We start from the raw sequence: 15,779 nt of genomic DNA on the forward strand, positions 1-15,779 counted from the left end.
CGTGCACCAAACTACACCACCGTAATTAAACATTGGCAGAACATATGTACTATCAGAGACTTATCTCTTCTCTTTATTTTGATACCGTGTTGCAGTTGTAAAATGTCCTGGATTCAGTGTTGTTATATTTTCTGGTCCTTTGGGATCATCGAGTCCATTCAATATCTTTGTAATAGAGTTCCTCTTAAGCCAGGGGCGTGACGGGTGTTGCACTTTCCATTACCTCTCATGAACAGACTGAGTGAAACCGAGTCTGCTATTATTTTGCTTGGTTACATTCTGTGCTTCCAAAGGATCATCTTATAGATTTTATTAATATTCCCAAAAAGTTCTAATTTCGGTTTTTTTTTCTTCGGCTTCAGTTTAAGTATTTCACAACAGGCTTCAATCTAGGTATGTTCGAGCAGTTTTTGTTGACATACGCTAAGAAATTCCTGGCATAAAATTGATACTGCGTGATAAAGTTTATTTTTTTATACACCAGCCGTGTAGTCTGTAAACATGAATGTTTTTACAAATATGTCCTTAAAAAGTGCACAGGTTAGATAAGTAAAGAAGGGGTATTACCTGATACGGCCTTCGAACAACAATGCTACAGCTTCTAGTAAATGATATTACGTTTGTAGTTGATACAAGTTTTTTTGGAAATAAAACCACACTGGATAATCGGCCCGCTGGAAATGTAATCCAGCTGGAAATGTAACCCAGCTGTAAATTGGTAAGTTTTTCATTTATTTCTATTAAAACGAAGGCAATTCTTGCAAATCAACTTGACAGTTTTGTCAAGGAATGACCATGGCTTACATTTACAATTTCTGGGCCGAAAACGATCGTTATGTTTTGAGATATTCGCTGACAAAATCTTCAGTTTGAAAAATCGAGCAAAAATCCGAAGTTTTGCGCAGATTGTTTTGTTTATGAACAACCTGTCAAAACATTTATCATCTGGTTTAACAGATGTGTCGGAACACACTGCGGGCGTCAAGATAGCCGGTTATCCAGTGTGAAAACGAAGTCAAAAATCTTTTCAAGAGTTTATTTATGCTATAAAGTAGCCGTAGCATTGTAGTTTGGACGCCGTAACAAACGTGTAAAAACTGTATATAGAAACATGCAGAAATGTTGCTTGTAATTATGTAATTCATTACAGCCAATGTAAAATTATGATGTAAATAGTACGAACTATTTTAGACGAAACAACGAAAACATTATTAACAACGAATAGTAAATCTCTTATTTTGTTGTTAAGAGCTGGCATCTAAATATGAGCCACATCATGAGAAAGCAAACATAGTGCATTTGCGACCAGCGCTTCCGCGCAGTCTGGTCAGGATCCATGCTGTCCGCTTTCAAAGCCTATTGCAATTAGAGAAACCGTTAGCGAACAGCATGGATCCAGACCAGACTGCGCGAATGCGCAAGCTGGTCTTGATCCATGCTGGTCGCAAATGCACTATGTTGGTTTCCTCATGGCACGACACATATTTCATTTTTATAATGTATGACAGTTTCTTCGTCTCTTTGGGGAAAATGTCCTTAGATATAGATCCATATAAATGTATCGCTTTGTAAATATAGCGTGACCTTAATCCTTATCAAGTTAGTACTGTCTTTATTTTCGGAGCGTATTGCAGGAAGTTTAAAGATCCAATATAATTTTCAGAGTGATGAGACTTATTATTATTGGAATATTCTTCTTCTGTGTTCTAAAGGGAAGTAAGTTAACATTTCTTATGGCAGCTGATTTCTGGTATATTTTCACGTTTTTGTGTACTCGCCCCGAAGAAACGAAGGTATGAACAACAGCTTCTTTGTCGTGTCTTCGTGTCTTCGCATGGGTTGTGGAAAAGAAACCAAGAAATATTTAAACCTAATTGACGAAGGCATGAGAACTTTCGGGAGACAGGCTGATATTGTTAAACAATGAAGTTTTTCAGGACATACGTTTACAGGAGACATGTCATAATAACTACTATGAAGTCAGAAAACACGTTTACACGAGACAGGTCATAACATTTGTACAATGAACTAAGATAACGAGGTTTATAATATTCATGCAATAAAAGCAAATGAGCCGCGCCATGGGAAAACCAACATAGTGGGTATGCGACCAGCATGGATCCAGACCAGCCTGCGCATCCGCGCAGTCTGGTCAGGATTCATCCTGTTCGCTAACAGTTTCTCCAATTCCAATAGGCTTTAAAAGCGAACAGCATGGAGCCTGACCAGACTGCGCGGATGCGCAGGCTGGTCTGGATCCATGCTGGTCGCATACCCACTATGTTGGTTTTCTCATGGCACGGCTCATATAACTTGTTTACGGGAGAAAGGTTATAAGTACAGCCAGATTCGATGAATAAGTATCCACCGCAAACTGGTTTGTGTTGAGGAATGGCAAAGAAATATATCCCAACAAAAAAAGGATGTTACTAGGAAGCAAATATTTTCATTTCTTTTGAACTTAAAAGAACAGAAATCCTTAAGGGAGCACAATCAAGTAAGAAATCTGGAACGTTGATGGTGATTGGGGGGGGGGGGGGGGGTTGATAAATATTCAGGGAAGGTTTGAAAAAAAAAATTTAAAAAAGAAATAAAAAATGACCGGATAAGGTCACATAACATCACATTTTGATAATATATATTGATGGAAAAGAATTAAAAAAAAATGCTGACGGGTGGGTGTGCATGGTCGGGGTAGTGGGCATGACTGGGTGGAGGAGCGAGGTGGGGGGAGGGTATAACTTTAAATGTTGATAAATATTCATGGAAGGTTTAAGATTTAAAAAAAAAAAGAAAGAGAAAAATTGAAAAAGAAACATTTGTGTGGCGGGGAATGGAGAGGGGGAGGGGTGTGACCAGGGCGGTGGGGTGACCAGGTGTTGGTACACAACTTCACATGTTGATAATAAATGTTCATGGCAAAAAAATGAAAGAAGTTTAATGAATTGGTTAGTTTGGTATGTACAAATATGTGGATTTTTAAACAATTGAAGGGAAATAAAGAGATCCTGGCGAATTTGAGTGTGCACTACCACATTATGGTGATCTAAATTCAGTTTAAGTTTCATAGTTCGACACAAGTTATGAAGCAGAAATTGCCATATTGATAATACCATATATAGTTAACACTAGAAACTACTAAAGACCATAACTCTGGTGTCACTTTGACAATCTGACTGACACTTGACAGACCGCATTTCCCTATAGTGGTGAACATGTGTATGAAGTTTTATTTAAATGTCCCAAACCACTTCCTATAGATATGGCTCCGGACGGACGGACGGACGGATGGACGCAGAGACCGACAAACGAACGGACAGACGGACGACGCTAAAACTAATGAGATCGGAAAACATATTGAAAGGAGAAAAGTCATAATAATTAAACAATGAAGTCAGAAATATCTTTACAAAACACAGGTCATAATAATCATACCAAGAATAATTAAGACGCAGAAAATACGTTTACAGGAGATTATACAATGAAGTCAGAAAAGATGTTAAAAGGAGACAGGTCATGATAACTATACAATGAAGTCAGAAAAGATGTTAAAAGGAGACAGGTCATGATAACTATACAATGAAGTCAGAAAAGATGTTAAAAGGAGACAGGTCATGATAACTATACAATGAAGTCAGAAAAGATGTTAAAAGGAGACAGGTCATGATAATTATACCAATAGTTTGATAAATCAATGGTATAATGAATTCTCTGCAAACGTTTTGGACAGTGGTCATCACTTTGAAATTTGTCTCTACTTGAGCTTGAGAAAATATCATGAATTATACAATTTTATATAAAAAAACCGGCATGGTAAAAGTTGTATACAAGTCTCTCACTGGATACAGTATATTGATGTAACATTGTTTTGACCATTTGAAATATTCACCATTAGGTGGGTCATACCGTAAATATTTTCTTTTTTTTTTTTGTCAATATAAAAGTTGTAAAGAAACATTCATTTCTTCGCTCATGTTTTTTTTCTACCTAGTAGCCTGGAGTAAGCCTGGTAGGTTGCTTTTCATAAAAAAAAGGAGAGGGGGTGGGGGGGACATAGAGGTATTTGGTATGGTATTGTACTTTTTAACATGTTACTTGTATCTATCCGTTTATTTTCCGGTCGTGATTCTGTGTCAATTGGTATAAATATTTTGGGCTTTTTATTGTTTATTTTAATCATGTATTCTACATCTGTTCTGACCAATATTAATTCATTTAAACAACAAAATTGTGATTATTTCTAGGTGATGGTACAAGGTGTTTTGAATGCCAGAATGTACCCTTCCCACGTGATTGTGCAAGGTTGACAGACTGCAATGCTCACGAGGTATATTATAATGATTTAACTAATAACAATGTGTATAAACATAATAGAAGCATACAATCCTGATTTGAAAATATCAAATATCAAATCGTTTATTTTTTATTTTTAATCCTAGTTTGACTCGTTTAATTTTTAAAATAATGTTCTAGTAAATAACATGCATTCTGTTTGTGATGTCGCAGAAGCGTGACACAAACTGTCGTACAGATAAACTAAGATATAATGGCAAGAAAAACGGGAAACTGAATAGTAAAAATAACTGCGTAAATATTTAGTCAGTCTAAGTTTCCCAAATAAGGCTCTTGTTCAAAGTAAATAAAGAAGATGCAAGGTTTAAAAATAAACGATGGACAACAATAAAGAGCTTGTTTCCATTAATGTTTGACTTTTATCCCCCACTGGATATTTAATGTTATGTTTTAGGATTGTTTCACAGAACAAGTTGTAACAACAAGTGGAAACGTTGTATTCAACTCTGGCTGCCTAGCAAAGTCGGTATGTCATTTTCTATTTCAAGTCAGCCGGCAAATATGCTGTCACGGACAAAGTATAATACCAGCTCATGCCGCTGTATATTCACGAATTTTTAATAAATATTAACAGACTTGTTCACTGAAAATATTCAAAAGTTGCCGTATAGTTAAGGTACATATTAAAAGACATTTACAAGAGCAAAGATCCGATAGGTTATCAAATGTTGGGAAACATTAATGATAAATTATACTATGGAATTAGATAGCGTCATGTAGGAGCTGTTTTTGCATTTGAGAGTACGAGAATTTAGCTTCAACACTCGCGACGGGAATATAAAATATGTCACTTCATACATCAGTATGTACAACAATTGAAAACATCACTAAAACTTAGTTTTAAACACCGAAGATAGTATCTTATTAGTATAAAATAATGTTAAAATAGAAAATATCAAGTGTCATCGAAGAAAAGAATGGTTATCTCGTTTTGCTCATTTTCTGTTTGTCGGTCTGTCGGTCCGTTCGTAGACTATTTGGATGCTTATCAAAATTTAGAGAATGCTTTGGCATACAGTAGGATGATTGTGTGTTGTCAGCAAATGACTCCTGTTTCTTTAGGAGATCTATAGGTCAAAGGTCAAATAGAGCAAATAAAGGAAATAATGACCGTCATACTGAAAATTATTCATTGGATGATTGTCTGTTCTTCTTGTTTTTATGTCAAAGGTCATGGCCACAGTGACCTTCAAACTGAAAATGGTTGCCGCTCAATGTCTAAATAACGTTTTAAGCTAAAGATGTAAAACTTCACAGGGTGATAGTTTGTGGTCAGTGGATGACATACTTTTTTGTGAGTCAGTAGGTTTGTGGTAAGGTCACAGTGATATTTAGACTGAAAATGGTATCCGATCAATGTATGAGGAGTTCTTTGCCTTAAGACTGTCAAACCGTCCATTGACAATCCCATTGTTATGTCAGTAGGTCTGAGACTAAAAATGGTTTCTGATCTATAAGTGGAGAACTCTTTGGTCTTTAGTTCTCGTTTGTTGACTTTGTATGATGTGTAAATGACCTTTTTCTTTTTATGGACCCATAAGTCATAGGACAAGGTCACAAAACACAAGACACAAAATGACATATACTTAGTTGCCTCCGACAGGCCATCATGGGACATATTTGTTTTACAAACACCTCTTGTTCATATTTACCAGCGCTGCTCGACTGTTTCGACATCGCTTATTGGTAAAAGGTTGGCAAACATGACGGATAAACGTTCAACTGATATCGTCACATGCAACGAATGCTGTACAGCTGATTATTGCAACATGAAGGGTTGTGGAACACTCGGTAATGTGCCCAAAGCTTCTTATGCATGTTTTAGTTTTAAATATAATAAGTGTCTTTGGATTTGAAAGAGTTATTGTTTATAATCATTTGTTTAATTCAATAGTTACGCATCATATATGCCAAATCAAACACATTTATCAAATATATATATGTAAGTGGTATATGATTATGATGATAATGTTTGGCAGTTGTGAAAAATGTATTAGTATTTACAGTGAACATTTGTGCAATTAGTATTATTTAAAACAGCACAAACGCAAATTTTGGCGAAATAATACAGTAACTTTGGCTTTTAGCTCATGTTATGTATTAAAGTGATAATACCGTTATCTTTTTATTTTTTAAAGTTAGTATTAATCCTATAAATTACACATTTCTTTAAGGCATTCAAAAACATTTTCTTAAAAATGTTTGATGATGTATCCTTTAATTTCCAGAAGTCCCATTTGAACAACGTGGCCCATACTGTTACACGTGCGACGCACTAGACCCCAGGGATTGTACTAATGTAGCGGTGTGTGCTAAACACGAGGTATGTAATATTTTGTCTACTGTTTCTTTAATCGGAATATTTATAAGGTTACAATAAATGATTTTACTTAAATGTTGCGGTCACAGGGCACATTGTTTACTTCTGAAATCTAGCCAGGCACATCAAAGTTATGTGTTTGTATAGACACTATGAATGTCTGAATCATGTGTTTATGTTATATTGCTGCCTGTTAAAACCTGTATGACTCTGTTGTCCATGGTTTAATTGTCAGCATATTTATTTTGACTACATTCGTAATTATTAAAACGATCAGAATATATTATTATATTACTTCAACGATTAACAAATGAACAAACTTTTTAAGTCTTTATTTGTAGCTGTGCATGATACACACACCAGTCGAATTTATCGGCCTTCCAGAAACTATTTACCGAGGTCAATGCGAAACACAGTCGGTAAATATCATATACATAAATACTTTATTGTTATGTCCCTTAAATCTGTAATTAATATCGCTAATGGGACAGTTGCATACAGTTTGATATTCAATAAAGACATTCATTTTTGAATATTAATAGACTTTTGTCTGAAAATACGAAGAACGGGAGCCATATGCATTCATTTAACATTTCAAAAATACTAAGCTGAAATGTAGCAAGCCCTTGATAAAGTTTTGATTTATTGTAGTTCAAACAACGTGTTTTAAGCTTTTGAAAAATGGACGGTCACTTATCGTCATGACATGCATAAAATTATCACTACTTTGTGTTGATATATCGCATATCATATGATGTTATTTACACACATAAATTACAAACACAACGCTTTATGTCATATCTTCAAGCAAAATCATTTTAACACACATCTGCTCGTTTGTTAAAGTGGAATTACGCGCATTTCTCAAGTTAAAATAAGCTAAAATAGATATCAGTGTAAAAGGGTGGAGGAAATTATAGCTTTTAACCTAATACACCAAACACTTCCTGTTACCAGTACAAAATAATAAGTTTCCAAATATGACTTTTCTTATTTTGACTGAGCAGTCCAAACGGCACGCAGGAATTGCTTCCCTTCAACTTCAGAAATCCCTATATATAAGTAAGGGAGATCACTGCGTAGAAGATTGAAGAAAAGAACTAAATTGTTTTTACGTCTGATTTATTTATTTGTGAAGCATCAACTTCGAATACTTATGTGGCATTACCGTTTATTTAACACATTTAAATGCACAGCAGCCGAAAATTGCTTTTATACAACATTCATCAAAAACATACTACGTGCAGTAAGATGCGCATATTGTTACTTTGATTGGAATGTATCTGTGATCTAGTTATCTTTACATATTTTTACATGTCTTTTATTTTCAGACATGCGATGCATTGTCAGAAATATCCAGTCATGATAATTGTACGCCGGTGTGTTGCAGTACAGACTTCTGTAACGATCGGTGTGGCTCAACCCCATATGTCAACACAACGGCATTATATCCGCACACTACGGATGGAACGACATTTACAATGACACAAGTTCCATCGACTCGTATGAGTACCGTTCGTTCTACAAAAGGTAAAGTCCCATCTAAATTTACCTGCTTACACAATGTACTTGCTTATATCCGCCTTTAACCTTATGAATGAAACATTTGAATGATAAGCTATAACCTGCTGTGGTCTCGACTCGAAATCAGTTACTCCATTCATTCAATGTGGGGAATTTCATGTTCCATTGCTTAAAAGTAACATTTGTTCTTGTAACAAAACGTTTTCAGTCATTATGGCATTGCATTTCAATACAATGAAAAACTTTTTGTTATTTCTTTACAATCCACAGGAGCTACTACAAGTAAACCAAATACACTTGCCAGTTCAACGTCTAATAGCGTTCCGTCAAGAACGACCCACAAACACGTTTTACACTGCGATAATGTTAACGGATTTATGCTTTTTCAAAATGCCGAGGCGGAGCTGTGTATTCATATTGTGCGGTCACATGCACCATTAAATTGGCATAAAGCACGAGAAGCATGCAAAAGAAATGGAGCGGATCTTGTTGTTCTGGACACTCATGACAAAGCCATTTTATTGAGGAACGAACTTGAAATTCATGCTTCTCGTAGGTATAATTATTACAGGTAACACTTCATAATTTAAGTCTTCATCAACGGAGAATGTCAAATTGTCTCATGGAGTACTATGTATTTTCTCTGTTAAAAATCTACAAACCCCTTCCTAAAGGCCACCTAGGTTAAAGACTCTCTTGCAATTTTGTATGAAATCTGCCTAATTTTTGGAAATAAATATTCACCAGAACTAATGCTAATCGGTAGACAAAGTTACAAACTATTTCACAACTGTTGCTGTACCTGGATTATTGTTTCCAAAAAAAAAAAATCAACAAATATATAAATTTCAATTCTGTTTCCTATTGATGCTTTCTTGTTGACAGATCACAAAATAATTGACTGTTGATATAATTCTAAATGTTTGCAAAATATTTTGTTAGTTTTTATTTTTATATTCTTGAGATTCTTTTGAAAGCTCTGTAATTGCTGATTTTATGTGTTATCGCCTAATTAGTTCATAGTGCCATTGCAGTCAATATAACGTCACTTAAATAAGATATTTTTATTGTATTAACACAAAACCTAAATTATTGTACGCCCCGACAACAAAGTTGTTAGTGGGGGTATCCTGGTTTCAGGTTGTCTGTCTGTCTGTCTGTCCGTCCGTTTGGACACAATCCTGTGCGCACCATCTCTCCTAATCCCCTTGACACAGTTTAATGAAACTTCACACAAGTGATCAGTAGCAACAGTAGTTGTGCATGGGGCATGTTAGGTTCTTTCAACAACAAAAATTGCAGAGTTTTGGGACTTTGTTTCTTGTTAACATACTATGTACATACAGTCTGCATATGCAATCTTGTGCGCGCCTAATCTTCCGAACCCTTGCACACAATTTAATGAAACTTCACACAAGTGATCAGTACCAACCCTAATTGTGCATGGTGCATGTTACGTTCTTTCAGATAAATATTCTGCATAGTTATGGGACTTTGTTTTTTGTTACTATACTGTATACATACAGTCTATATACAGACAGTCCACATAATTATGCAATCTTGTGTGCGTCAAATTGCAATGTACTGTGTCAGTGCATGCGGGGGTACATTCATCACCTTTAGTGATAGCTCTAGTTGTATATTGAATTGTACCCCCCGACAACAAAGTTGTAAGGGGGGTATACTGGTTTCATGTGTGTCTGTCTGTCCGTCCGTCTGTCCGTCTGTCCGTAGACACAATTTTGTGCGCACCATCTCTCCTCATCCCCTTGACACAATTTAATGAAACTTCACACAAGTGATCAGTAACAACAGTAGTTGTGCATGGGGCATGTTAGGTTCTTTCAGAAAAAGAAATTGATTTTGTTTTTTGTTACTATACTATATACATAGACACAATCTTGTGCACACCATCTCTCCTGATCCCCTTGACACAATTTAATGAAACTTCACACAAGTGATCAGTAACATCAGTAGTTGTGCATGGGGCATGTTTGGTTCTTTCAGAATTTTTTTTTGCAGAGTTACGGGACTTTGTTTTTCGTTACTATACTTTATACATAAACACAATATTGTGCGCACCATCTCTCCTGATCCCCTTGACACAATTTAATGAAACTTCACACAAGTGATCAGTACCAACCCTAGTTGTGCATGGTGCATGTTACGTTCTTTTAGATAAATATTCTGCATAGTTATGGGACTTTGTTTTTTGTTACTATACTGTATACATACAGTCTATATACATAAAGTCCACATAATTATGCAATCTTGAGTGCGTCAAATTGCAATGTACTGTGTCAGTGCATGCGTGGGGGGGGGGGGGGGTACATTCATCACCTTTAGCGATATCTCTAGTTTTATACTTGTTTTCTCGTCTTTTATCCATTTTTTACGTATCTCTGTGCATATATACATACTTTTAATGGCAAAATTTGTCTTTAAAATGCAACGTGCTGATATCAAGAACTACATTTTATTTCAGAGCAAAATTTGTCAAGTGTAACTTGTTACTTAATACGACCTACTTTTGTAGTTGTTAAGACCATTGTCCCCTAATCCCTTGCCCCCTAACTTCTCGTAACACATATATTGTGTAAAACACGAATACAAACGGTTAAGTTTGTAGGCAAGGTTGGGGTGACGTGTTACTTAATAAACAATCCTGTTTATACATAACATAATATTATATTTTAGGTTTCAATAATAACTTAATCATATGTTTCGGAACTATACCCAAATTATACGAGCCTCATGTGATCATAAGAGCAACAGTATTTTATGATAATTGATTTTCTTTAGGAAATTTTTATGTAAATTCGTACCAAAGCTGCCAGAGAGCCTTTGTTCAGATAATATGGAATATCTGCTTTATATATTTCAAAACAAATTGCACGAGAAAAATGTTTGTAATAATCTCATGAATCGGTTTTCGGCCCCGGCAATGGCAAAACAATACAGTTATGTCAGTTAATGTCACATGAAAAACATTATAAAATAACCATTCGAAGCAAAACATTGGAGACCAATCGAATGTAAACCGTCTGTCATGCTGAATGAGTTACACAGATGAAATGACAATTTTTTATTAAGGATACAGAATGATTTTTATCCGGTATCCGGTATTTGAGCCGCGCCATGAGAAAACCAACATAGTTGGTTTGCGACCAGCATGGATCCAAACCAGCCTGCGCATCCGCGTAGTCTGATCAGGATCCATGCTGTTCGCTAACGGTTTCTCTAATTGCAATAGGCTGTGGTTTTCTCATGGCGCGGCTCATTTATGCATTTGCAGGATACAACAACAACACACGTTATTGGATTGGAGCAAAAGATTTCGACAGCAATGACATTTTTCGTTGGGTAAATGGTCACAAGTTACATGACCAAGAGGCCGACTGGAGTAAAAATCAACCTGACCATTCCAATAAAGGGGCAGACGAAGACTGTGTTGGCATGTTAAGAGGTTCTCATCCATCTTACACGTGGCATGATATAAATTGTAGAGCCCTAGGAAATTACATATGTGAGAAAAAATAAATACGAAACACTGAATAGCATAACTTTTGTTTGTTATAAAAAAAATGTTTATGCTTGAAGAGTTATGTGTTGAAGTATTCCTACACTAGCCACTTTTATCTACATTTGACCTACGTCCAAGCGTTAGATGGTTGTATCTAGGTCACGCTAACCGGTGCTGAGTGTCCTCATTGCGAATACCATGTAATAGTGCTCTACAAACATTTTTAGCTCACATGTCACAAAGTGACACTGTGAGCTTTTGTGATCATGCAGCGTCCGTCGTCCATCCGTGCGTACGTGCGTCCGTGCACTTTTGCTTGTGACCACTCTAGAGGTCCATTTTTCAGGGGATCATTATGAAAGTTGGTCAGAATGTTTATCTTGATGATATCTAGGTAAAGTTCGAAACTGGGTCACGTGCTTTCAAAAACTAGGTCAGTAGGTCTAAAAATAGAAAAACTTTGTGACCTCTCTAGAGGCCATACTTTTCAATGGATCTTTATGAAAATTATTCAGAATATTCAACTTGATGATATCTAGGTCAAGTTCGAAACTGGGTCATGTGCCATCAAAAACTAGGTCAGTAGGTCAAATAATATAAAAACCTTGTGACCTCTCTAGAGGCCAATTTTTCATGAGATCTGTATGAAAGTTGGTCAGAATGTTTACCATGATGATATCTAGGTCAAGTTCGAAACTGGGTTAACTCTCTAGAGGCCATACTTGTGAATGGATCTTCATGAAAATTGGTCAGAATGTTCACCTTGATGATATCTAGGTGAATTTTGAAACTGGGTTACATGCTATTAATAACTAGGTCAGTAGGTCAAATAACAAAAAAACCTTGTGACTTGTCTAGAGGCCATACTTTTCAATCGATCTTCATGAAAGTAAGTCAGAATGTTCACCTTGATGATATCTAGGTCTTGTTCGAAACTTGGTCATGTGTTTTTAATAACTAGGTCAGTAGGTCAAATAACAAAAAAGCCTTGTGACCTCTCTAGAGGCCATATTTTTCATGGGATCTCTATGAAAATTGGTCTGAATGTTCATCTTGATGATATCTAGGTCAAGTTTGAAACTGGGTCAACTGCAGTCAAAAACTAGGTCAGTAGGTCTAAAAATAGAAAAACCTTGTGACCTCTCTAGAGGCCATACTTTTGAATGGATCTTCATGAAAATTGGTCAGAATGTTCACCTTGATGATATCTAGGTCAGTTTCGAAACTGGGTCACATGCCGTCAATAACTAGGTCAGTAGGTCAAATAATAAAAAATCTTGTGACCTCTCTAGAGGCCATATTTTTCAGTGGATCTTCATGAAAATTGGTTAGAATTGTTATCTTGATGATATCTAGGTCAGATTCAACACTGAGTCACATAACTCAAAAACTAGGTCACGATGTCAAATAATAGAAAAAAACGACATCATACTCTGTTTAAAACTGGGTCATGTGGGGACAGGTGAGCGATTCAGGACCATCATGGTCCTCTTGTTGATAAAGATCTTTCAAGCGGTTCATGTGAGGAAGTCAGTAAAAGGTATTTTGTAGACTGGGCGTGGCACTGTTGTATCTGTATATAAATTAAGAAACAGCCCTCAGTTTCTATTTTCAGCTCTAGCAGTCCCTGCAAGTGGCCGTGTTTCTCACATTTGAGCAAAGTAAAGGGAGGAACTTAAAAGATTTTGTTTAAGATCTATCAACCGGTTCAAGAGAAATTGTTTTAAAGTTGTTTTTTTCTATTGTTAGCAGTAGCATCCCCTAAAAGGGATCAAGTGCCCCCGTTGGGGAAGAATTGGATGAGGATTTTATAATGATGCTACATACCAAGTTTGATGACGATCCGTCAAACGGTTCATAAGATGAAGTCGTTAAAAGTATTTGCTATTTTGAGCTCTAGCAGTCCCTGCAAGGGATCGTTTGTCCCCATTTGAACAAATTGAATAGAGAAAAAAACGTATTACTTGACCTCTATCTTGCCGAGAGGAAATTTTGTTTGTGAATGTTAACCTGGTGTGCTGACATTATATGGTTTTAACTAAAAATATTGGTTTTAATGTCTCCAATGATAGCACACCGAAAATATATTGAGATTTTAATGTACTGTCCCCAACATCAACAGGGGTCTTATACAGGCAATCATCGCATGATTTGGAAGGAACCCAAGGATTTTACATTCGAAGAGAGACTTCACTCTCCGTTTCTGAAGTTTCAATTCCTTTGAATTAATAAAGCCAAAGATTTTAATGGGATACAAAGATTCAAAATTAAGATAAAGATTTTTAAAGAAACCAAAGACTTCAATGGTACATGAAGGCGCAAAATCAGAATAAAGATTTTCAATGAAACCAAAGACTTTAAAATGACCCAAAGATTTAAAACATAAAAAAAATTCTGATGAAACCAAAGATTTTAGAGGGACACAAGGCTTCATAATAGTAATAACTATAAGGATAATGGCAGTATATTTCTCGCTCATGTGAAAATATGAAGAATACATGCAGAATTCTTCATGCGAGACATGTTGCTATTGTTATTTTGACTTATCTATAGAACATCAAATTGCCTAAACACACTGAACTATAAAATAGAAATAGATTTTTGATCCACACTGATTGAACATGACTTGATTATAAAGATTCTCCCCACCCATTACCACCGCCATTGTTTTTGCTTTTGTCAAGATCACCAATTGTAAAAATGCTTGTCGTTGGATACGGTTCGAAGAAAAGCGCCCTTATCATCCCCTTTTTAAGATTTTGTTACTAAAATGCATAGACCTGATACTGAAATTCGACTTGAATGTTTCAGTGAATCAAGATAGTGACTCAAGCTGCCACTCCAACTGAATTTTGTATCTCCGCTCTCCACCTAAGAAAATAACGCCACTGAAACTCTCAACAGAAGATCTAAAAAAAAATGAGCGCTTTATTAGCTAATGAAATGAAAGTTGAACTCATAAAAGAAATGAGAAATGAAATAAGATCTTTAGTGGAAACTGAATCATTCACACTTTTCAAGAGTTTCAAGTTTGTTTTCACATCAAGGCATAAATTATGCGTGTGATGGCAACACAGATACAAATAATGAACCAGTGTAAAGACAATTCTCAGTGTACAAACAACAATGCAGCGTACTACACAGTTAAAAATAGGTACACATGTGCATGCAACCATGAGATCAGTAAAGTTGATGGAGAATGATTTTTTTTAATTGAAGCAAAATTATCTTAAAAAATAAAGCTAGTTTATGACTTTTTGCCTTAATTTTGCAGTTCAAAAGATCATCTAATTTGAAAGAACAGAACTAGGGTGGTTAAAATAATATTTTAACATGAACTTTTTTTCTACTGACACTAAAAAAGTCACAATAAATAAAAAGTCAAATTCATCCCTTATCAAATTTTTGTTACAAAGTTGTATTTTTTCTTTCATATCGTTCAATGTTATAATGTCTCCCTTTTTCAATAGGTAAGGACGGGTTCATAGTTCTAAATGTGCAAAGTCATATGGGAGAATATCCAAATATTCTTCAAAACAATGTATTTTATACAAAAAAGTCATGTGATACACAAGGCATTTAGGAGACTTATCAACAGAGGTACTCCTATATTGTACTAAGGGATCTTTCAATCTATTTTTTAATCAGTGATTAAAAATGTCTCAACTAAGCAACATTTTGATTAATAAAATGTTCAGACAAACCAAGCTAGCTCATCAATTCTTGATCAAAGATATTCACTGAGAAGTTAGCATACTGTTACTATGCAAATACAAAACAGTTTTATATAATATTTTACAAATTTTGTCATCTTTAGCATTTAATACTTTCCTCCAATAACATAATACTCAGACATTGCCTGTAGAGTTATTGATACAATTTGGTGTGGACGGTTTCAAGTTCAAAATAAATTTACAAAACTTTAAATGGAACTGCTCTATAAGCTTGAGATTTTCAATACCCTAGACCTCGCTACCATACAACAAAACTGGTACAATCATGGTATCAAATAAGTGTAACTGTGGCTAAGTTCCGTTTCCAAGAACAACAGAATGGTAA

The 15,779-nt window shown here is 35.5% G+C and overlaps 1 protein-coding gene across 2 annotated transcripts; it reads left to right on the top strand.

Moving 5' to 3' along the window:
* Positions 1-1,561: 1,561 nt before the first annotated feature.
* Positions 1,562-11,752, top strand: LOC123532983 (aggrecan core protein-like). Of its 2 annotated transcripts, XM_045314624.2 has the most exons (9): positions 1,562-1,716; positions 4,245-4,327; positions 4,748-4,819; positions 6,009-6,144; positions 6,582-6,676; positions 7,015-7,092; positions 8,005-8,203; positions 8,468-8,749; positions 11,493-11,752. In XM_045314624.2, the coding sequence occupies exons 1-9, from the start codon at positions 1,668-1,670 to the stop codon at positions 11,735-11,737; spliced, it is 1,239 nt and encodes a 412-aa protein (XP_045170559.2). In that variant the 5' UTR covers positions 1,562-1,667; the 3' UTR covers positions 11,738-11,752. The 2 variants fall into 2 exon arrangements, with proteins under 2 accessions (XP_045170559.2, XP_045170560.2); XM_045314625.2 differs by lacking the exon at positions 8,468-8,749.
* The last annotated feature ends 4,027 nt before the right edge of the window (positions 11,753-15,779 follow it).

This window comes from Mercenaria mercenaria, chromosome 11 (assembly GCF_021730395.1).
Source record: "Mercenaria mercenaria strain notata chromosome 11, MADL_Memer_1, whole genome shotgun sequence".
NCBI classification, from domain to species: domain Eukaryota; kingdom Metazoa; phylum Mollusca; class Bivalvia; order Venerida; family Veneridae; genus Mercenaria; species Mercenaria mercenaria.